The sequence below is a fragment of the Juglans regia genome, chromosome 12 (assembly GCF_001411555.2).
Source record: "Juglans regia cultivar Chandler chromosome 12, Walnut 2.0, whole genome shotgun sequence".
Taxonomy (NCBI): domain Eukaryota; kingdom Viridiplantae; phylum Streptophyta; class Magnoliopsida; order Fagales; family Juglandaceae; genus Juglans; species Juglans regia.
The window spans coordinates 26,749,647-26,772,882 of NC_049912.1; the positions used below are offsets into that span (position 1 = coordinate 26,749,647).

Genomic DNA, 23,236 nt, shown 5'->3' on the forward strand with positions numbered 1-23,236 from the left:
TTTAAAAAAAATACTATTTTGTCTATTCAATTTGTTCTCATGTATTTTAATTTTTTTAATTTTAATTTTTATTTAATAATTAAAGAAAATTGATATCTTTTATATTTTTAAAAAATATTTTAAAATGATAAAGAAATACAAATATAAAAAATAAAAAAAATAAAAATATAACTTTAGTCTAGCGGTCAAAATGTGCAATGCTACTCGGGCGGTAGAGTAGCACCGCTCATTTAAAAAAATAAAAAAATTAAATAATTTATATAAAAATTAAATTAAATTTTTAATAATAAATTTTATTTTTTTAAACCATTGAATGACATTTACACTTACACAATCATTGTATTATTACTCTATGTAAATTTGTGTCGAGATATAATCACGACTGTTCTTTGAATTTAGAAAAACAATAATTTCACCACAAACCATATATACTTGCTCTGATTTTAATACAATTAATTGAAAATTCTTTATCTTAGTTTTCACTAGATTACAAATGGTCATTAGATTTTCCCAATTATAACAATTATTTTTTAGATTTTAAAATTCAGTAAATATTAATTCCGTCCATCTATCATTAATTACTTAATATAATATAGACACATACCATACTTACTCCAAATACATTGGGGTAATTTTAAAGGTTAAAGGCTAAAGTATTTTTGTGAATTGTGAATAAAAATGGACAAATTTAAGGGAAAGCATAGAAATTTATTTCCACAAATATCAATTTTATCATAATGATTAACATGTGTACACTTGTTAGCAATTTAACACGTTGCTGTTAGAAGTAATAAATATTATTTATATAAAAGAATCTATAATATTAAATTATAAGTTGATGGTTTGGTGTAAAATATCAAATCTATTTGATAATAATTTATTTTTTTTATAATTTGAAGTATCATGTTAATTCATATTAATTAGTAAATTTATTTATTCATTAGTAAATTTATTTATTCATTATTTTATAAATAAAATAGTTTTCATTAAAAATCAAGGAAAACATAAAATATGTTTATTAATTTAACTTATTAAAATTAGAGAATAACTTCAAATCGGACTTGATGTAAAAAATAGATTTACACATTCCAATAAAATTGAGACACTTGTGCTTCTTAAGAAGTTAAAAATATAACAAGACTAGAGATCTGGTACATCTCCATCCCCCGTTGCTCTCTGCCTTTCCTATCTCTCTCTCTTTTAAGATGAATGTCTGTTTGATGGTGATGAATTTACATATAAAGGCACAAATGAAAGTATGTTCCCATCAGAATTTACAGCTAAAAATATTTCCATTTAAATAAACTTTTGAGTGGTGAGCATAAGCACAAATTTTCCTTGTTTTATAAAAACTAGTTGGAAGAACAATTCTTCCTATTAGTCGGTGCCAAAGAAGAGCACCATGATGAAGTGAGCATGGAACAAAAAAAAAAAAAAAAAGAAAAATCCTTCTAGGCTCATAAAGTATCGAAATCATTTCATCTAAACACAAATACAATGTGATGGCTTGAGGGGAGAGAGAGTGGAAGAGCTAGTGAGGGGTGAGAGAAAGTGATTTGCTTGAGGAAGGATTTGAAGATTTGGTTATCTACAATTATTTCTGCTTTTTATGAAAAATTATATTAATTATCGTCACACAATACATTTATTTTTATTTTCTTATTAAAAATATGGTATATAAATAATAAATAAACTAATTTAATTAATTTAAAATGAATAAAAATAGAGATAACAAACATATATATATTTTTTGTTAAAAATCATACATGTCATAAGTCTATTGAAATGTGTAAAAGTAATGTTATATATAATCGTAAAATATATAAGCGTCGTGTAATTATTTGAAAAAAAAATATAATTAATTATTAAAAAATTAATTAATTTTTTATATAATTCTTATATTTATTTAATTTATTTTGAATGGATTGCGCGACAATCTACGACTGCATATATTATTTTTTTCTTTTATTAATTTATGAGCGTTTGTGGCGGTTAGATTTTGCGGGAGTAGGACGAGAACGACAGCGTATGAGGTCAAACATCTACTCACTAAGCTAATATAAGCCGTTGATCTCGATGGACCAGCCGCGTAATTCACTCCCACGAAACCCTAGCCTGTAAGGTCTGATCTCTCTTGCTCGTCAAGTGTTCGCCGGCGGTTCCATCACATCAAGAAGCTCTAAAACTAATTCATGGGTAATCCGAGGCTCATTATCTCTCTGTCGTTAGTGATATCTCCAGATTTTCCTCACTTTAATTTCTTGTTTTAGGTTATAGATTTAAGACATTTTTTCATGTATTTTGATTGGATGTGTGAAATTGAGCAGGTAAGGTTCACGGATCGCTGGCACGTGCCGGAAAGGTGCGGGGTCAGACTCCAAAGGTGGCCAAGCAGGACAAGAAGAAGAAGCCGCGAGGCCGCGCCCACAAGCGTATGCAGTACAATCGCCGCTTCGTCACCGCCGGTCAGTCTCTCTCTCTCTCTCTCTGCTATAATGATTTTAGGTTTCTTAATCTTAATATAGTGCTTTGGATTGTGAAATACTGAAATCTACAATTGATTTTTTCACTGTTTGGAAAGTAAAAAAATTAAAAAAGAAAAAGAAAAATAGTGTCTGCGAAATGTTCTACGTGACTGTTTCTGAAAAAAGGAAAAATGTCTGGTTGGAATTTGAATTAAACCCATTCATTTAAATGCAACAATTTCTAAGAATATAAAGTGTGTACGCATTCATCCATTTAGTTGATGGGTAACTGTTCTTATAAAGCATAGTTAACTCCCAATTTAGATATCACGTAGTGTTTTGTAAAATGTTATTATTTAGGTTATAGAGTCGTATAATTGTCTGTTATGTTCTGTGGCTTGGTTTCCAGTGGGTATGAAATGACCCATTGATGTATCTCCTGTATCGGTTCTATAAAAGAGTCTTTGGCATCAAAATAACATGCAAGAAGAATGCTAGGCATGAAGTAAAACGGCCCACTTTTGACTTGGTGTCCGGTGGGCATCAAATTTCATTTTGAGCTTAGTTTCTCTAGTAATGGTAGCACTGGCTGATTCATCTATAGCAGGTACCTCTGGTCATAGAATCCACTTTCTTTATGATTCAGCATCTCGGGATGTAGGGGCAAAACCCATGACAACCAATGTCATGGATTTTTGCTTGATCTATGCATTTAACAGAAATACATGTTCCAAAATTTGCCACATTACATAGCTCTTGGTAAACATCGGTGTTCAACACCTTACACTAGGAAGAACAGAAACATTGTAGGATAAGAGTATATGCGTGACCTTGTATCTTTATCTTCTTAGCTGGGTGTTTGTTTTGTATACTTTATGTGTACCTTAGTTTCGTCTATATGCTAATTAATAAGAATTATTACTTACTTCAAAAAGGAATATATGTGTGACCAGTTGCGTATTGACTATCTCTTTTTACAAAATTATAATCATGGCCTTAATTTTATTGTATTACTTACCTGTATCTAACAAGTCCGTCACGGACTTTTCCCAGGCCTAGTACTCTAGGTTCATACTGACAGCATGTGGGTTTTGAGAGGGTCAACGTACGTTTCTTGAAAAGTATGTTTCTGAGGAGGTTGATGTTTGTGAATTATGGATAGTGAAGGGTCTTGTAAGATGTGTCAATGGGGTCTAGATCGAATGACATCTCCTTCTACGTAAATAAGGGATGGAGGGCGAGGGTACGGTTTCAAAATTCCATTCCTAGCTGATTTTACCCAGCCAACCCAAAAAGCATATATATATATATTTATGTGATATCTATAACAATTGATCGACTGTTTTCTATGAGTCATGTTTACCTGTCAACATAACCAACTGACAAGTGTGCTATTGGTTGGTTTATCTTGCAGTAGTTGGATTTGGGAAGAAGCGTGGACCCAATTCTTCAGAGAAGTAAGCAGCTTGTTGTATGAGGAGTTTGGTTATGGAGGCAGTGGTTGATCATGAAGCACTAGTTTGGCACTCTTATATTTTGTTTGTAGCTAAACTACATTTCAGTTTAGTAGTTTATAACTTAAAATCTGACTTTGTTTTGTTCAAGACTTATCTTGAGATTTAAAACATGAAAATGCATGGGATGTGCCGATTTTGAGATTTCTATGAGCATAGATTGTGTTGGCTTCCTTTTGTTTACTTATCATTTCCTGGGTGATTCGTATTTATATGATTATCTGGTATGAGTAAAATATCTCGGTTGGGGTGCGATGCGCTCTACTTGATCTGATTAAATTATATTAGCCTTGAGGTACTTCACCAGTTCAGCTCTAACCATGTACCTATAATGAAACTGGATATCACAGGGAACAATTGACTTCATGATGTTAAGGGATTCCAGTTCCTTACAAGAAAACTTGCCAACATGTGTCAACAACTCAAAGGCTTGTTGTTCCTTATCACTAAGCTGAGCCTCATTAAGAGAGGTTTTGCGTTTTACATCCTCCACAATAGGAAGCATACTCACAAGGGGCATCAACAAAGTACCAGTAAGGAGATACTGTCTTTAACTTATATGTCACTCTATATTTAAAAAAACCGAAAAAATAAACATTGAAAGAATGAGAGGAAGGATGGATACACATGAGGACAGATTACTTGAGGGTTATAACAAGCATGATGACAGAACCTCAATGGATAATAAGAATAATACTGCCATAGATTCAAATTGATCTGATCTTTTAATACCGATTGGCTCTCACAAAAATTTAGAAGAACCAAAAATTAAAATAGAAAACAAAATACTTTGACACGCTTGTGAACTTAGATTTAGGTTGAAGTGTTTGACTTATTACATTAAATAGGTCGAGTTATGGTTGACTCATTTACAATCAAACTCGATTTTTAATGAGAATAACCCTAACATTCGGCATGTACAATTGCTTTTTTTTTTTTTTTTAAAATCACAAATTGCGAATCTAACAAAACCCAACACAAAAGTATCAGGATCTGACCCATTTAATTTTGGCTTGGCTTATATACAACACAAATCTAACTTCGACATGATCCGAACATATTACATTAAGTTATGTGAATATGTAAATTTACTTTTGTATGATTTTTTTTATAGTTTTTTGTTTGGTTCCTTAACTCATCTCAATTCATCTTAATTCATCATTACAACTTTTTCAAATCCCAATACAAAATATAATAAACAATTCAATTTTTTCAAATCTCAAAATAATAATAATATTAAAAAATAATATTTTAACAATATTTTATCATCTCAACTCAACTCATTTTAACATCCAAACAGTATTTCTCTCTTTAGTTTAGTTAATTTGAAATTCCTTATTTTCAGTGACTTTTGTTTTTCTCAACCATAACATTTATATTTGAGATTTTTAAATTTTGTAATTAATACTTCCGTCCATCTATCATTAATTACTTAACAAAACGGGATGTCAGCTAACGACAATATACGTTTGTACTGTATAATATTATTTACAAATTTTAAATAGATAAATTCGATATAAGTCATTCAGAAAAAAATAATCTCATTAATAATTTTTTTTTATTTTAAAATAAGGTAAATTTTTTTACAATGAGTTGAATAAGGTCTATTTATTTAAAATTTGTACAAATCATTTTTATTAAAATTTAGACTAAAAATTCTAAAACACACTCTATAGAGTCTATACTATTGACATCATAAAATTTAATTCGTAAGAAAAATTTATAATTCAATTCTCTCAATTATGTTTATAAATTTGTTTTTATATATATTTTCTTATAGTTCAAGTATTTTTTATTAAAAATTAATGAAAACATGAAATATGTTTATTAATTTATGATTTTGTTATACATCAGTTATTATTCACTTTTATATTTAAAATTTTTTTTTATAAAATATGAGGTATTTTTTTATAGAGGATGAGATGTGAGATAGTGAATAATAATTAATGAGAAAAAATATACTTTAATTTAACATATTAAAATTAATATGATTAAAATGTTTGTATTTTTATTAATTTTGATTGTTTGTGGCGGTTAGATTTTTCGGGAGTAGGACGGAAAACGAAGCGTATAGGTCAAACATCTACTCACCAAGCCAGTATACTAATATCAGCCGTTGATCTCGACGGACAGCCGTCTTATATACCCAAAAAACCCTAGCCCAAAAGTTGCTACCAAAACACTAAGGTCTAATCTCTCTCGCTCGACAAGTGTTCGCCGGCGGTTCCATCACAGCAAGAAGCTCTAAAACTAATTCATGGGTAATCCGAGGCTCATTATCTCTCCGTCGTTAGTGATATCTCCAGATTTTCCTCACTTTAATTTATTGTTTTAGGTTATAGATTTAAGACATTTTTTCATGTATCTTGATTGGATGTGTGAAATTGAGCAGGTAAGGTTCACGGATCGCTGGCACGTGCCGGAAAGGTGCGGGGTCAGACTCCAAAGGTGGCCAAGCAGGACAAGAAGAAGAAGCCGCGAGGCCGCGCCCACAAGCGTATGCAGTACAATCGCCGCTTCGTCACCGCCGGTCAGTCTCTCTCTCTCTCTGATATAATGATTTTAGTTAATCTTATCACATGTCTCTTTGTCTACTAGTTCTATTTAGTGTTTGGGATTGAGAAATACTGAAACATACAATTGATTTTTTATTTTATTTTTATTACAACAATTTCTAAGAATATAAAGTGTGCATGCACGCATACATTTAGTTGATGGGTAACTGTTCTTATAAAGCATGGTTAACTCCTAATTTAGACCTTATTTAATGCTTATAGAGTCGTATAATTGTCTGTTCTGACATCACATTGTTCTGTGGCTTGGTGTCCAGTGGGTATGAAATGACCCATTGATGTATCCCCTGTATTGGTTCCATAAAAGAGTTTTTGGCATCAGAATAGAATGCAAGAAGAATGCTAGGCATGAATTAAAACAGCTCATTTTTGGCTTGGTGTCCGGTGGGCATCAAATTTCATATTGAGCTTAGTTTCATTAGTAATGGTAACATTGGCCGATGCATCTATAGCAGGCACCTCTGGTCATAGAATCCACTTTCTTTATGATTCAGCTTCTGGGTATGCAGGGGCAAAACCCATGACGACCCATGTCAAGGATCTTGCCTGATCTATGCTTTTAATAGAAATACATGTTCCAAAATTTGCCACATTACAAAGCTCTTGGTAAACACCGGTGTTCGATGCCTTACACTAGGAAGAACAGAAACGTAATAGAATAAGAATTCATGTGTGACCTCGTATCTTTTTCTTCTTTTCTAGATGTTTCTTTTGTATGCTTTCTGTGTACCTGAGTTGTGTCTTTGCGCTTATTAATATATGTGTGTGACCATTTGCATATTGACTATCTCTTTTTACAAAATTATAATCATGGTCTTAATTTTATTGAATTACTTACCCGTATCACCCGTATCTAACAAGTCCCGTTACTGATTTTCCCAGGCCTAGTATTCTAGACCCATGCTGACAGCATGTGGGTTTTGACTTTTGAGAGGGTCAACATATGTTTCTTAGGAAGTGGATGTTTGTGAATTATGGATAGCCAAGGGTCTTGTAAGATGTGTCAATGGGGTCTTAGATAGGATGGCATCTCTTTCTTCATAAGTAAGGGATGGAGGGTGAGGGTATGGGTTCAAAATTCCATTCCTAGCTGTTTTTACCCAGCAAACCCAAAAAAGCATGTGTGCGCGTGTGTGTAATTTTTTTTATGTGATATTTATAACAATTGATTGTCTGTTTTCTATGAGTCATGTTTACCTGTCAACGGAAGCAACTGACGAGTGTGCTACTGGTTGGTTTATCTTACAGTAGTTGGATTTGGGAAGAAGCGTGGACCCAATTCTTCAGAGAAGTGAGCAGCTTGCTCTTTGAGGAGTTTGGTTATGGAGAGGCAGTGGTTGATCACGAAGCACTAGTTTCGTAGTTTTATATTTTATTTATAGCTTAACTACAATTCAGTTTATTTGTTTATACTTAAAACCTGAATTTGTTTTGTTCAAGACACTTCTCAGGGGGTTAAAATTTGCAAATGCATGGGCTGTGCCCATTTTGAGATTTCTATGAGCATAGATTATGTTGGCTTCCTTTTGTTTACCAATTTTCAACTTCCGTCGGCTGGGATGCGCTCTATTTGATCTGATAAAACTTGTGCTAAAGATATTAGTCTTGTGGTACTTCACTAGTTCAGCAATTCTGGTGATTTTGCCTTGGGATTGTGCAACAAGTGGACTTGAGGGCTTTACAAATCTAGTAAGAGCAATGCTTGCAAATTTTGCGTTAACTTTTTTTATTTTTTTAAAAAGTAAGATTTATTATTAATTTTTTTAACATAAATCTTAAATTTGTTATTATTTTTAAATGGAGTAGCTCGCCGCAAATATCATTTCTATTTTCTACTCTAATAATAATAGTAAACTACAACTAATATAATAATAGTAAACTATTCAGGCGGTTTTGATAATGAATTCATTTTAACTCATCTTATCTAATTATTATAATTTTTTTAAAATTTTAAATAAAATATAATAAATAATTTATTTTTTTAAAATTTTAAATAAAAATAATTTTAAAAAATAAAATTATAATGGCTTTGTTTATTTTTTAAAAACATCTCATCTTATCTCATCTCACTTCATCATTACAATTTTTTCAAATTCTTACATAAAATAAAATAAACAATTCAACTTTTTCAAATCTCAAAATAACAATAATATTAAAAAATATATTCTAACAATATTTTATTCAACTTTTTAACTTTATTTTCAACTCATCTCATCTCATCTCTGAAAACAAACGAGTCCAAAATCTTATTTAATTTTCAATTTCATCTCCGACTCCACTGAACTCACCATTTCAAACCAAGCGAAAAACTACTCATAAAAAAGTCTGGATCCAAGTAGGTCAATTAAAATGATGCATAGCCTACTACAAGTACAACTAATATTGAAAAAAAAAAAAAAAAAAAAGAAAAGAGAAAAGAGAGACGATGCCTCAATCAATCAAATATCACGAGAAAAAAAATCTCAAACATAACCTCTCTATTTTCGGAATTATTTATTCCACCATTTCTCGCGCCCACGTTGTTATCAATGAGATTATTATTTTTAATTTGAACTGTTTCTTCATTTCTATACTTATCATCACTCATTAGTTAAAAAATTTTAATTTTATTATTAAATATAATTCTTTATAGTTAATAGAGATTGAAAGAACTGTCCAAAAGCTTTGAAAAGGACCCAAAAACACGTAACCCATTAATAATTGTGAAAAAGTCGACCATAATGAGTACTAGCACCGCCAGTTATTATTATTTTTTCATTTTTTTAAATATATTTAAATATTTAAAAAAAAATAAAAAAATATATTAATGCACTTAAAATTACTTCCTTAATCTATTTTTATTCAGCGATACCCTGTGGCGGTATGAACGGCATAGTATGTTTTATCCAAAAGAATTGTTACAAGTTGAATGTTGTGTATCAAAATGATACTACGAACCGTGATCCAGAAAGTTCTGGGTAGAAGACGTTAACTACCCAGCTAAAATGGCCCCGAAGTGCAACATCTGACCCTGTAAATCCTCTCCGAACTCCAAGACCCGACAAGATCAGTGAATTGCAAAAATCCTAGGTTTTATATAACGCCTCCACCCTACTCTACTTACTTCTCACGCGTTCTCTCTCTTTCTTCTCCTCGAGGGCGATGATCCTTCAGTTTCGACAACACACCCCTCAACGTAAAAAACAGAGATAGCGATATATCAAACTGCCTTAACCTTTCTAATCACCTCACGCTAATTCCACGTTCAATGAAAGTTGGCGCAAAGACAGCGTGCGAACAGTGGACTTTTATCCCTCACTTTTATTTCTCAAACCTCTTTGGTAGCAACTCCAACCTTATATCTAGCCCATACCATAAGCATCCCAAATGGTAATGACTTTGCAACATTTTTCTCTTTCTTCGTTGTGTTACGTGTTGTTTCCATAAGTGCCCAGAGAATTGGAATCGGAAATTTTGGTTTGGTTGAGGCTTTACTGTTCTCCTTGGGGGGAAGCTCTCTCTCTCTCTCGGTGAATACTGTTCTCCTCGGTTGATCTCGGTCCCGGTGTCCGACATCTAGATACCATTTACGTGTCTCTATTCTTGGAGAAAATCAAATACCCAAACCGAAGTCGCTTTATCATTGCCATTATGAGATGCATTCCGGGGCTTATGGTTCTGCCAATGGGGGAAATTTTCATTTGAAATGGGTGATATTGGATTCGATGTTCTCGAAAACATCACACCCAGAAGCTGGATTTGATTGAAAATCGAGGTAAAGATGCAATCAAGGTGGATGGCATTGGAGGAAGGCAAGGACCCCTCCACTACAGTGAGAACAAATCAGTCTAGGGCTTTCCCTTTGAGAGTCCTTCAATTTTTCTTGATATTTTTCGTGCTGGGACTTGGCATTTCAATTGTTAGCATGTACATGACTCGGTATTTCAAAGTTCAGATTGTTGCTCCCGTTGCAGAGTCCACTCTTAGGCCTTGCTTGGATGAGCAAACTACTGTAGAGAGTTGGATTAGACCTCCATCAAATCTGTTGCACACCATGAATGACACGCATCTGTTGTGGCTGGCTTCATCTGTTCCTCGGATAAAGACTTATCCATTCAAGAGAGTTCCCAAGATTGCGTTCATGTTCTTGACAAAGGGACCATTGCCAATGTCACCCCTTTGGGAGCGGTTCTTTAAGGGGAACGAGGGGCTTTACTCAATCTATGCTCATTCACTGCCATCTTACAATGCCAATTTTACAACTTCATCCGTTTTTTACAGGAGACAAATCCCAAGTCAGGTATCAGCAACCATTCACTTTTTAACGTGTATTTGGTGGCATGAGGGTGTAATTGATTGTAATGGCCTTTTTCCTGAATGAATGCTAGGAATTTCCTTATGGATATGTTGATAATTATGTTATTAATGTCCTTTTAAAATTCTAGATGCTGGTCTTTCTAATTTAGTCATCGGTAAAATAATTTTTTGGTTGGTCATTTTAAGGGTCACTGATAGGTATCTTCCTTTTTAAAGAAAAAAGATAGCACTGACAGGTTATAAGACCTTATAGATTTAATTTGAGAAGTTTCAGTATTTATGTTGAAGGCCATTAACTGCAGTGGTGAGGAGTGACATGTTTAAAGTTGAAAGGTTAGTGGAATCGATTGATGCAATTTAGTTAGAAAAATTCTGGCCTATTAGTAGTTGAATGTTGAAAGAGGATTCATTTGGCTGGCTCAAGCAGTAGAGTGGGAAATGGGCCTTCGCACTTTACCTGCCCAAATGTTTGGGACAAGGATTCTTTGGATCCTAACTTAATTAATTAAGGAGGAGGTACCATAAAACCATATTGGTTTACATCCGAGCTTTTGACTTCTTTATATGGAAAAACACTGTGGAGAAAGAGCAATGGAGCCATAAGATAGAAAAAGGATAGGTTAGAATATTCTATACATTGCCTGCGGTGTGCCTAGGTTTAGTACAAAATGATTTCCGAATTGTGAAGTGTGTTTCATCATTGTCTTTTGAGCCAAATAATGGAAAGGGTGTAAAAACTTGCTGCTATTTCTACTGAGATGTTACCATTTGCTTCATGGACTAAGCAATAACAAACTTATAACTATGAGAATATCGCTGAACCCTGTTTGTGATACCCTATGATAAGGATAGATAAGGATAATGGTAGGTGGTGTATGAGATCCCACATTGCTTGAGAAGGATAAGTTTTTGCTCTTTATAATGTTCCAATGGGGCTCTAATTGTATCATTAACTAGGGGAGTATAGGCCATATGGTTTGGGTCTTCCATTAGGGCGTTACAAATTGTATCAGAGCCTATCCCAACTAGAAATGTGGGACTTCGACGTCGTTGTAGGGCCAGTTTGTTGTAGGTGGCAGGGCTCAAGTCCCATATTTTTGGTTGGGATAGACTCTGATACCATTTGTAACGTCCCAATGGAAGGCCCAAGCCACATGACCTATACTCCAAAAGGACTAGTCAATGATACAATTAGAACTCTATTGGTAACATTATAAAGAGCAAGAGCTTCTCATTTCGAAGCAATGTGGGATCCCATACACCACCTACCCATATCCTTATCTATCCTTATCCTATGGGGTATCACATTGCTCCCCACCCCCAAGGAAAGACCCTCACCAGGAAAAAAATTACAGTAGTTTTTTTCATTCTCACATTTAGCTTTACAAGTATGTGCTCTGAACTTTTGACAAGTTCTTCCAGTTAGATGTGAGCCAACCTGTGACCTGCTAATGCCTGTGGTTGTGTGTGTGTGTATTTGTGGACCATTCATTCTGCCTGTCATTATTGATTGATTCCCTCCCCCTGCTCCTCCCCTACCCCCAATTATAAATTATTCAATCATCAACTATTTATCCTTCCTTGGGTAAATCAATAATCACCAGTGAATTAATATGTGTATAATTTGAGCATAAGTCAGGTTCAACTCTTTTTTGTGAATGTATTCCAACCATGGTTTTTAGTCCTGGAGTAAGATGTCAAGATTTTGTCAATTTAACCCCCAATTATGACTGGACATCATCAAGTTGCATTTGACAATGATATGCTGCGGCACTAACACTTGGAGTGGGAAATTATTTGCAATAATCACTAGAACTTAATTTAAGCATATAATTTGAGCATAAGGCAGGGACTACACTTTGAGTCAGTGTCTTCCAACAATGGTTTTTGTTTGATGGGATAAAATGGCACAGCAGGTTTTGTCGATCCAATCTTGAATTGAGTTGTATCTGATGATAATGTGTTGTGGTTCCAGCAGTTGTCATGGGAGATAATGGGTAATCTCAAGAAAAATTGTGGACCATGCTATGTACTTGTATAATTTGGCCATTCATTACCAATCTGCTGCTTTTCTTAATTTTCACCTTATCTCTGTAGCATTATCATGGTTAAGAAAGGTCATAACGATGTGTTTATTGCCACCAAATATCACTGGGGAAATCTCCAACAATCGATGATTATCTTTTTAAGTAATTGTCAACTATCAGAGCTTATACATAATTTTACATGGTGTTGTTCCTGAGCAGGTGGCAGAGTGGGGAAGAATGAGCATGTGTGATGCTGAGAGGAGACTCCTAGCTAATGCATTGCTTGATATATCAAATGAATGGTTTGTCCTCCTCTCTGAGACTTGCATTCCTCTCCACAACTTCAGCATTATTTATCACTACATATCAAGATCCAGGTACAGCTTTGTGGGTTCAATTGATGAACTCGGTCCGTATGGGAGAGGGCGCTATAATCAAAACATGACACCTGAGGTCAACCTCACCGACTGGCGTAAAGGGTCTCAGTGGTTTGAAGTTAATCGGGAACTTGCAGTGAAGATAGTTGAAGACACCACTTACTACCCCAAATTCAAAGAGTTCTGCCAACCAGCATGTTATGTGGATGAGCACTACTTCCAGACAATGCTGAGCATCGAAACTCCACATCTTTTGGCAAACAGGAGCCTTACTTATGTGGACTGGTCAAGAGGTGGTGCTCACCCTGCTACATTTGGGAAAGCTGATATCAACGAAGAATTTTTCAAGAAGATTTTTGAAAGTAAGACATGCATTTACAATAACCAACCATCTTCACTTTGTTTCCTTTTTGCTAGAAAGTTTTCTCCAAATGCTTTGGATCCTCTATTGGGATTATCATCCAAAGTTCTAGGCTTCTGAGATGCATGTTTGGATAAATGTTAGTTCGGGCGTGTAGGTCAGCTATGACTTATGAGTAAAATACACTTGGTCAAATGGTGATTTATCTCATTTCGCTCCCTCACAGGATTTTGAAACATCAACATTTCACCATTTAGATGTATAGAAAAATTAGACGTACTATTATTATCTTAGACGAGTTCAGGCATAAGAAATCCTACATTTTATTGAGTTGTCAGTTGACCATATGTGTGCGCGCGCACGCCCGAGCGACTCTGGCGTTTTTAAGTTAATCTTGCAACCTCCTTTCTGGTGGGATGTTTTTCGTCTTTGCAATAATATTATGAAACTGTCTTGTATTTGGTACCTCTAGTTCTAGGAGTATTTGACGCATTAACTGGACTAAATTATTTGTGCTTTTGCAATCGTTGATGTGATTTGATGAACGATAGTAGGTTCAGAGTGTTCTGATATGGAATTCCAATAAAAAAAATCCCCATTTCTGGATGTTATTTACAGATTTACATGGCGTCCTTTTTACTTATCATGGAGGGAAGTAATTTATGGAGATGAGGGTGAGCTTCACGTGTGTAGCAGTTACCTCCTCCGATCCCTACTTCCATCAATTAATCTATGTTATTCCTTACAATATGCAACTGTCTTGAATGAGTCGTCGACCTTTCTAGCCATGGGAATTACAGCCGGTTTGAATCTAAAACGTTTTCCATGAGGTGACAGAATTGATGATGCTTATGTGCACGTTTCTATCTGATTAGCTAACAACCTTTGTTTGTGGTATATTTCTTCACCCGTTAAGCAATAAACATTACAGATACAGGGCAGCCGGTGGAATGTGATCTAGATTTTACATATATATCACTTTCATCTTATCAAATACATCCATAACTTTTCTACTTATCGTCCTACACATCAAACATTACATTTTTATTTATTTTATTTATTTTATTCATCAAATTCTTTTATTTATCATTTATATATCATATATTTGATAAGATAAAAAAATATATAGTTTGTGATGTAGAGACGACAACAATATTTTTAGTTGATTTAGTCAAAGTTCTGAAAGAAAATGGGTGTAATCAAAGTTTTGAACCACAAGATGTAAGAATATCGATACATTATTTTTTTCAACTCTATGGATAAGCTGACAAATTGCTGACATCTGAAATACAGTGCTGACATTAATGAGCCTAGAGTATATTGCATAGATGATTTGAACTTAAAACTTGGAATTCATTTACAACTGAATCAATTAAAAATCTAAACCCAATGCCTGACGACAATTTTGTCGTGCCAAAGGCCAGTGAGGAATCTGAACAGGTAGAACATTAGTCGAGAAACATTTACAACTCGTCATGATGTTTTTTTACTTCGGAAAAAGAAACCTCCGGTTGGAATTCAAGCAGATACCTAGCAGCCAGTGATGCATGAAGAGCAGCACCATAAGGAAATGCATCTTCATTAACTTGGAAGTATGGTGAATGCAATGATTCTAGACGTCCACGTGTCTCATTCTCCATTCCAAGCAAAAAGAAGTATCCAGGTATTACCTCTTGGTAAAATGAAAAATCCTCCGATCCCATCAGTGGTTTTAAGTCCTTCACTTTGTGGCTGCCAAGCATATCCCCAGCCACATTTAAGAAGTAGTCATGCAAACCTTGATGGTTTATGGTTGGAGGGTAGAAGATTTTTGCCTGTGTGAAAAAATTCACAGTTGCATTACACCTCTGCACGGCAGCCTGCCCTGTGATAACCTGTTCAAGAAGCAAATCAGCTTGTTAAGGAGAAAACAGGGGGGCATTCAAAGGGAAGTAAGCATGAAAGGAAAGGAATCCAGTTAGAGATCTATTCATCAAGAACTGTTGTTTCTTTGCAACTTCTTAATTAGCACTGAATATCTCATCATCAATCCCAAACAATGTGACATTAGATTTTGCCACACGATGCATCATTTAACTGCTGTACCTCCACAATCCGCTGCTGGAGTTGCATAAAACTTCTCTTTGAAAATGCTCGAAAGGTGCCGCCGATTATTACAGAATCCGGGATAACATTGAATGCATCACCTCCTTGGAATTTTGCAACAGTAACTACCTGCAAAGGCATTGAGCAGATTTACATAATTATCGAAGTGTCTACAGATTTACATGCATGAAAACGTGGCTACAGAAGAAGCTAATGCCATGGATTATTTAAGAGGGAACAAATTAGTTACATATCATGAACCACACAGGGAATTAAGAAGATCAGAAGAGGAAGTTTTTCATTTAAAGATACATTAAAGTCATGTTTTACAAAAATCCCTTACCTAGTCCCCTGAAGCTTAATATCTAAATAGGGTTCTAGTCTTTAAGTTGCATGAAATAACTAGAGCTTGACAGCCTGGAAATCACTGCATCAGCTAATGCCCCTACCAGTATCATTCTATCATTTTTCAAGGAAATAAATCAATTAAATTTAGTCATTGATCCTATTACGATCCCATATCGACTAAGTATCAGATTGGTTGATAGTTTATAAGCTCCTAGGCATCCTTCCCTTGTAAATTAGTTTTCAAAGGTGAGTTCTACCTAGTGGGTTCATAACAAATGGTATCAGGGCCACCTCACATTTAAGACCATGTTGCGACGGTTGCAATCGTGCTGCACGGGAGGTGATGCCAGCATGGCAGTGTTTGCTCGGAACTAGGAAAAAGACCTAGTGTACATCCAGCCTGTGTGAGCGCCGAGACCGCCATGGACGTCGGCTGCGGAGCGTGTTGATTGTTACGATCAGATTGGTTGATGGTTTATAAGCCCCCAGACACCCTTCTCTTGAAAGTTAATTTTCAAGGGTGAGTTCTACCTAGTGAGTTCATAACAAATCCTTAATTTCATCACTTTCAGTTTCAGCAACAACTTGCCTATTGGGCACTATTTCCGGTGCAATAAGAACAATAACTTCATATGCAAGCTATGTGGTTAGTATTCTTTTACTCTAGCATGCCTATTGGCTATTTCCGGTGCAACTATCATATATGGCAAACAAGATGATTTTGTGGTTGGTTTCTCAGCAATCACACCTGTTGCCAACTAATCATGTCATGCCACATCATATTAGATAGACATGTTAGCATGTTGCAGCCACTTGAACACGAGGCACAAATGCCGTTAGGTGGCCAATATAGGATCGTTACTGTTCAGTATCCCTTTTTCTATTTTTTTTTTTAATTTCAAAATGCTCGTAAATAAATCATAAAAGTTGGGACTAAATGGAAAATGATTTATAAATGCTCTTAAGACGTAATGCTCTTAGACGTACCCGTGGGTCAAGCGGATCAGCTTCACGTGAAACAAGATGTTGTAAGCTAACAATCACATTAGAAGCTGCCAATATTGGGTCCACAGAGTGCTGAGGAATGGCAGCATGACCACCTTTTCCACTTATTACAGCCTCAAAGAAGCCGCTCCCAGCCCCAATGGGACCAGCTCTAGAGTGAACTTCACCTACCGGCAAGTTAGGTGCTACATGCAAGCCAAAGATAGCATTTACATTCTCTAACTCTCCAGCATCTATTATTTCCATAGCCCCTCCTCCACCTTCCTCGGCTGGTTGAAAAAAAAGTACAACCGTTCCCTGGAAAAAAGTTTGCATAATATCTGAACGATAAGTGACTATTTATTTGTCTCTTAATCTCTAATGAGGCGACAAAACTTCCATCAGAGCAGAATTGGACCCATAAAAAAGTAAGAAGAAAGAAGAAAGATTTCAAATGAGCATTCATTCGCATGTAACAAACTATACCTTACTATGCAATGCATAATCATATCCTCTTTTCTAATTAGGACTGTTCTCCGACCCGGATCCGAAAACAACCATTTCTGGTCTGATCCGAAAGTGGAGTTTCCCAGTTGACTGGTTACCTGATTACCCGACCCAAAAATAGTTTCAAAGATACGGATAGTTTCTAACGCCTAACAATTGCTATCAGCACTTTTGAGCCCCTTTCTGAAAGGGATATCAGAGGAGCAAACTGACTTTTTGCAGCAATAATGGACCCTCCCGATCCCTTAACAATTGGTCATAGGCTTTCTACATATTGGAAAAAGAATGATATGCCTCGAAAACAAATAAGCAACATCCAGATAGTATTCTGAAATACCCAAGTGAAACAGTGAAGAAGCGTCCAGTAGCCTTGCTTATTTTGTTAGCTTTAGGTAAGCAGAGTAGTTGAATCAGTCGTGTGAATAACAACATAACATAGCCATTTTATCTTGATAGATTACGAAATTAAGAAGCAAATTCGGTTCAACAGACCTTTAACTCTTCACGATGCTCTTGAAGGATCTTTGCAGCTCCAAGAAGCATTGCAACGTGGGCATCATGCCCACAAGCATGCATCTTCCCAGGAATTCTACTCTTGTGCTCCCACTCCAACATTTCCTATAAATTCAGGAGCCCGTCAACACAGTGATAGAAAATAAAATATAATATAAAAGAAGATGAGAAAGGAGAAACAGGAAAAGATATTTTTGAGGGCTATATTTTTACTTTTTCAATTGTTATTGAATACAAGACATTCATCCTTATTTATAGAAAATTTATATTGAGATAAGATAAGGTAAATGTTATAAAAATCAAATCAAAATAATATCAAATCACTTGTAATTATGAAAATCAAATCAAATTGTCTTCTTCAACACACAGTTCACTAAAATAAACTCTTTTCGAGTATCATAAACAAAGCCTTAGTTGCCAAATCCCCACTCTGCGTATTCAAACAAACAACAAAATAACTCAATCATACAACAATTAGACTATAATGATACAACTTGGTTGTTTTGAATAAATTCTCAAAATCTAATCGAACCTGCATAGAAAGAGCATCCATATCAGCCCTTATGCCCACAAAAGGGCCTCGACCAGTCCCAATGAAGCCGATAACACCAGTCACTGCAACTGGATACTTATAGGGAATACCCATCTTATCCAATTCCGTTCTGATAAGCTTACTGGTCTCAACTTCTTCAAAACCCAATTCTGGGTTTTCATGTATTTTCCTTCTGATTCTCACCATCCAATCAAACAGTTCGGGATTCTTGGCATATTGGAGAAACCTCTTGGGGATTTCTGATAGGCCATTTGAGGTTGAAGAAGAATATGAGAAAGTGGGTGTTGAACCAAACAAGTTAAGGATGAAAATAAAGGAGACCAATTTGAAGAAACCCATGAGTTATCTGAACTGAGCTTGGGATTGGAAGTACCAGGAAAGAAAAAAAAAGGTTTAGGATGAAGTAACATGGTTTTCTGAGGCAATATAGGATAACTAGCACGAAAGTGAAGCACGATTTTAAAACGAGGAACATGTGGAAATACAGAGTTACTCGTACAAGTGTCTGGAGACGGGAGTCATGGTCGGCCAACCATGAATGTGGTTCGAAAGTGGTGGCTTCAACGATCGGTCACAGCCAACCCCATGTGCTAAATTCTAATTCTCACATGTTTTCAAGGTTCCCCAATTACATCTCTGTCGTGGTGCCAACTGCCAAGAAAGTTCCAACCACATATAATATGCCACTGCAGTTTCCGGTTTGTAAACAGTAAAAAGTGCTTCCTTTTCAAATGAACGAATGAAGAGTAGACAAAAAGTAGTGTCTTAAATTTACTCGTGACTCGTCCAGCCGATTGATCTAGATCAGCACCTTCATCTTTGTAATAGCGGGGTTCATCTATCTAAATATCTATCGTTTGAAATGTCAAAAAGAATAGATTCATTAATTTCCACTAAAATATTATCTTATATTTACACCATATAAAACAGAAACTACCGGAATACATGGATGAAAAGATGCAGTACAGACAAAGGACCAGAGTCACCGCAAAACGATTAATAAATTCGTGGAAAGTTTTATAATAGAGTACTGTCTTTAATGAATATATTGACCTTTGCATCCTCTTTTTCAAGTCTTTTCCATCTTTTTCTCCTCCCCTATATTGCACAGAATAATAGTACGAATAGGAACCCAATTTAATTTAATTTTCATTGGCAACCTAATCTTTTGTTTTATGCAATTTGGTCTGAACCTCAAATCTCCTTCTCATTGTGGGGATTCGGGAAGGTTTTGGCCTATCCTTGTTTGTCCTAGCATTCGATAAATAATGGAACTATCGGACTCCATAGAGCTTGTGCACCTCTCAACTGAAGGTACGTGAGGCCAAATATCGAAGTCGTTTTTAGCATAAGATGACAAGCGGGAAGGACACCTCCAGCCCCAGTCTCCCATCAACATTCATGAATGACACAGATCCAGGCTCGTTAGTGCCTCATTTTTATGCGAGTTGACTCACTAAATTGGTAACGCAGAAACAGACTCAAAACATATTATCTTTACTCCTTTGTGGTTCATTCATACCATTACTATTATTCAAGGTTCATGCGTACAAAATTACTCTAATACACTCCATTAGGCCTCTCGGCTGACCCAGTTTTGAGCTTGTTAGTTCTTGGTCATCCGTTTCCATATCAACTTTGCGTTCGCATAGAAAGCTTGATCAGGCTCTAGAATATCATAGGCATATCCTGCAAGAGGCTAAACAGAAGTCCCTTGTTGCTAAGCAAAATAAGAAGAGAAGGTGGTGGAACCCCTCGAATTGTTATTGAAATAGTCCAAAATGGGAGTGCCCGTTTTGGAAATTTTGGGTTTGATGCTGTTCCAGAGAAGAGTTTTATGGTGATGAGAAAATTGGGATTGTACTCACAAATATCTGTTGACTTATTTAAACATCATGGTATAGGTACTTGGGAACATTTTCCATAATTTTCCTTATTATTTCAGTTCAATTTTCTAATATTTTGTCACATCCTAATATAAAAACAGAGGAGGCCTGCATGTGGTTTGATATTCCACACCATCCTTCCTAGGCTAATTAATTATGATATTCACAAGTTCCAAAAATTTGTCAAATGAACTGTCACTATATGCATGGAAATATACTTTTGAATTAACATTTACATTCAGGAACAGGTAGGATAATCAAAAAATAAAAAAAAATAAAAAGAAAAGAAAAGAAAAGAAAAATCCAACAAACATGATCTAAAGACTTGAGGTAGTGTTGGAAATATTTTTAAAATAATATATATATAATATTTATTATTAATAATATTTTTGGGTTATTTTGGAAGTTGTGAATTAATTTGAAAAGAGAGAAGATATAGAAAGGTATAATGTTTATTATAGTTTGGGTCTACACTCAAGCCATAAGCCTTTGATTGGCTTAGTGGAATTGTAGCTTTTTATGTAACGGCTATGGGATGGGTTCGAATCACACCTCTTCATTATTTTGCTGATTTATGAAGAGGCCCAAGAGGCATGTGGGCCAGCACCAAGCCGTGCATGCCTAAGCACTGCAATGCTTGGGGATCAAGGACAGCGAGGCGTTGCAATGCTTGGGAAATTGAAAAATAAAACTCTGAAAGTGTGCGCCTCATGACTCAAACTGGTGCCATCCAATTGAAGAGGAAGCAACGCAACCATTGGACTTAAGTCCAACTGTTGTATCATTTGGCAACAGGCACATTATATATACTTGTTTTGAACATTTTTTAGATATACGAAGAGTAATAACTTTTCGTTCACAACCTTTGGTTATCTATAAATAGACCCATTGGCCTATCATTTGAGTAGGACAAGAATATAATTTTGAATTCTCTCTCTCTCAAGTTTTTCACTTCTTCATAGTATTAGAACTTGTTAGAATCTGTTTGTTCTCGAGAGAACATATTTCTAATTTCTTAGTTGAATAGCAAAATGTAAGGGTATTCGGGGTCTAATTTCATGTGTGCATAACACAGTTAGACAAACAGACTTGTTCTGGGCTTCATTGTATCTTGGAGGCAAATTCGCTTGTAATCCGTGTGCATACCATTATTGGTGTGGGTGAATATTGTCTTAAGGAAAGCGACATTGTAATGCGCCTTGAATCAAACTCTCTCTCACTATTGTCTCTTTTGCAGCCCCTTTGCACCAACAGGTAGGAGGATGAAACCTCGTTTTGCTAACATACGTGTGTGTATATATAAAAGAAAAATGATATTTGCAGTCGTGGAGAATGCAAGCGCCGTATAATTCATTTTGTATATTTTTTATTGCATGGATTTAAATCCCCAATTTATACTGGCGGAAAAGAGCCAAATTATATTGGTATTTGGGATAGTAAACTTGAGGTCAACATTGAGTCAACTCACCGACTTGATCTTGGATGAATTGCATGTCTCAAACAAGCTAGCTCTATCGCTTCCGGTTTGTGTGTATGAAATTACTTCTCCAATTCTTCTTGTATTATGTTTTTTTTCCTTTCACTGTTCTAGTATGATACAGAAAATATGGTCAGGAAAGAAACGAAACAAAAAGTATCATGATCGATCGATCGATCGATCGAGGTCATTTTCATTTTGCTGAATGTGTGATCAAGTTTTTTACTCATTACTTCAGAGGAAAATGATACTCATTCTGTTATTCTTTTCTCTATCTGAATTGCTCTCTCTCTCTCTCTCTCTCTCCTCTCTGGCTTTTCAATTGATTTCTTTCAAAGAGAACGGCAAAGAAAAACATGGGAGTTTGACAATAAGAGATGTTATGATGGAGAGCATATGGGTAGGCGTCATAATCTCTCTCTCTCTCTCAATAAAATAAAGTGAAAAAGAAGACCAAAAACGGGGACAGTTTTGGAGAGACGATAACAACTCGACTTTGTTATCATCTTCTTATCTTATTTTCTTCAAGACGATATCTCAATTTTATTAATTATACTCATTAGAATATCTCATACAAACAAATAAAACTTGGGATTAGCACGCACTCCTACATTATATAATATTGTTCATACATAATACATGGACTTCATAATATCACATCTATTTTTGAATTAGACATCCTAAAACATGAATAATAATATGATAATATCTAAATTCATGCTACAAGTCGTTTAAGACAGTATCATAAACAATCATCTCAGAATTCTGGGTGTTGGAATGATCATGCTTTAAACCCATCATATCATATCCTATGAAGGGTTATAATAATTAATATATAAGAAAGAGAATTGTATGCACCTGGCCTGTAAATCATCTCTACCAAATAAAGGTAGTGTAGTAGAAAGGGAAGCAGTAAAGGTTATGATTAAAACTATGATTAAGGGAAGAAATCCTTTTAGGAAAGAATTAAAAGTACTGGTACTGTTAAAAGATGCTTTCTTTCTCACTGCAATTTTTACTGCAACTTTACAGTGCGCATGGAATAGCATAAGCAACAAAGGAGGTCAGAGCTTTCCCCCACTTAAAGAACACATAAATCAATATATATTAAACAATCAAACTATTTCAGGTTTTAAACTGCTTCTATGAAGTCTCATGCTCCCCATCTGCAACAAAATATACTCTTACACCCCCACCAAACTGACTAAAAAGCCTTATCTTTTTCAATACCCATGCATTATACTTCTTTCAACTGTTGCAAACTATATAT

The 23,236-nt window shown here is 35.1% G+C and overlaps 4 protein-coding genes across 5 annotated transcripts; 3 read left to right on the forward strand and 1 right to left on the reverse strand.

Moving 5' to 3' along the window:
• The first annotated feature begins 1,999 nt into the window (after nt 1-1,999).
• LOC109007887 (40S ribosomal protein S30) lies at nt 2,000-4,154 on the forward strand. The gene is made up of 3 exons (XM_018987759.2): nt 2,000-2,196; nt 2,328-2,465; nt 3,880-4,154. Exons 1-3 carry the CDS (start codon nt 2,193-2,195, stop codon nt 3,924-3,926), a joined length of 189 nt encoding a protein of 62 aa, XP_018843304.1. The 5' UTR covers nt 2,000-2,192; the 3' UTR covers nt 3,927-4,154.
• A 1,928-nt stretch (nt 4,155-6,082) lies between these two features.
• Nucleotides 6,083-8,075, forward strand: LOC109007888 (40S ribosomal protein S30). The gene is made up of 3 exons (XM_018987760.2): nt 6,083-6,240; nt 6,372-6,509; nt 7,801-8,075. The coding sequence occupies exons 1-3, from the start codon at nt 6,237-6,239 to the stop codon at nt 7,845-7,847; spliced, it is 189 nt and encodes a 62-aa protein (XP_018843305.1). The 5' UTR covers nt 6,083-6,236; the 3' UTR covers nt 7,848-8,075.
• A 1,393-nt stretch (nt 8,076-9,468) lies between these two features.
• Nucleotides 9,469-14,556, forward strand: LOC109007886 (glycosyltransferase BC10). 2 transcript variants are annotated; one of them, XM_018987758.2, is made up of 3 exons: nt 9,469-10,831; nt 13,095-13,614; nt 14,232-14,556. In XM_018987758.2, exons 1-3 carry the CDS (start codon nt 10,313-10,315, stop codon nt 14,270-14,272), a joined length of 1,080 nt encoding a protein of 359 aa, XP_018843303.1. In that variant the 5' UTR covers nt 9,469-10,312; the 3' UTR covers nt 14,273-14,556. The 2 variants fall into 2 exon arrangements, with proteins under 2 accessions (XP_018843303.1, XP_018843302.1); XM_018987757.2 differs by lacking the exon at nt 14,232-14,556 and having other exon boundaries at nt 9,470-10,831; nt 13,095-14,071.
• Nucleotides 14,557-14,917: 361 nt separating this feature from the next.
• Nucleotides 14,918-19,042, reverse strand: LOC109007885 (IAA-amino acid hydrolase ILR1-like 4). Its single transcript, XM_018987755.2, has 5 exons — nt 18,583-19,042; nt 18,030-18,155; nt 17,034-17,348; nt 15,699-15,827; nt 14,918-15,487 (listed from the first exon to the last, which is right to left on the reverse strand). Exons 1-5 carry the CDS (start codon nt 18,940-18,942, stop codon nt 15,077-15,079), a joined length of 1,341 nt encoding a protein of 446 aa, XP_018843300.1. The 5' UTR covers nt 18,943-19,042; the 3' UTR covers nt 14,918-15,076.
• Nucleotides 19,043-23,236: the final 4,194 nt, after the last annotated feature.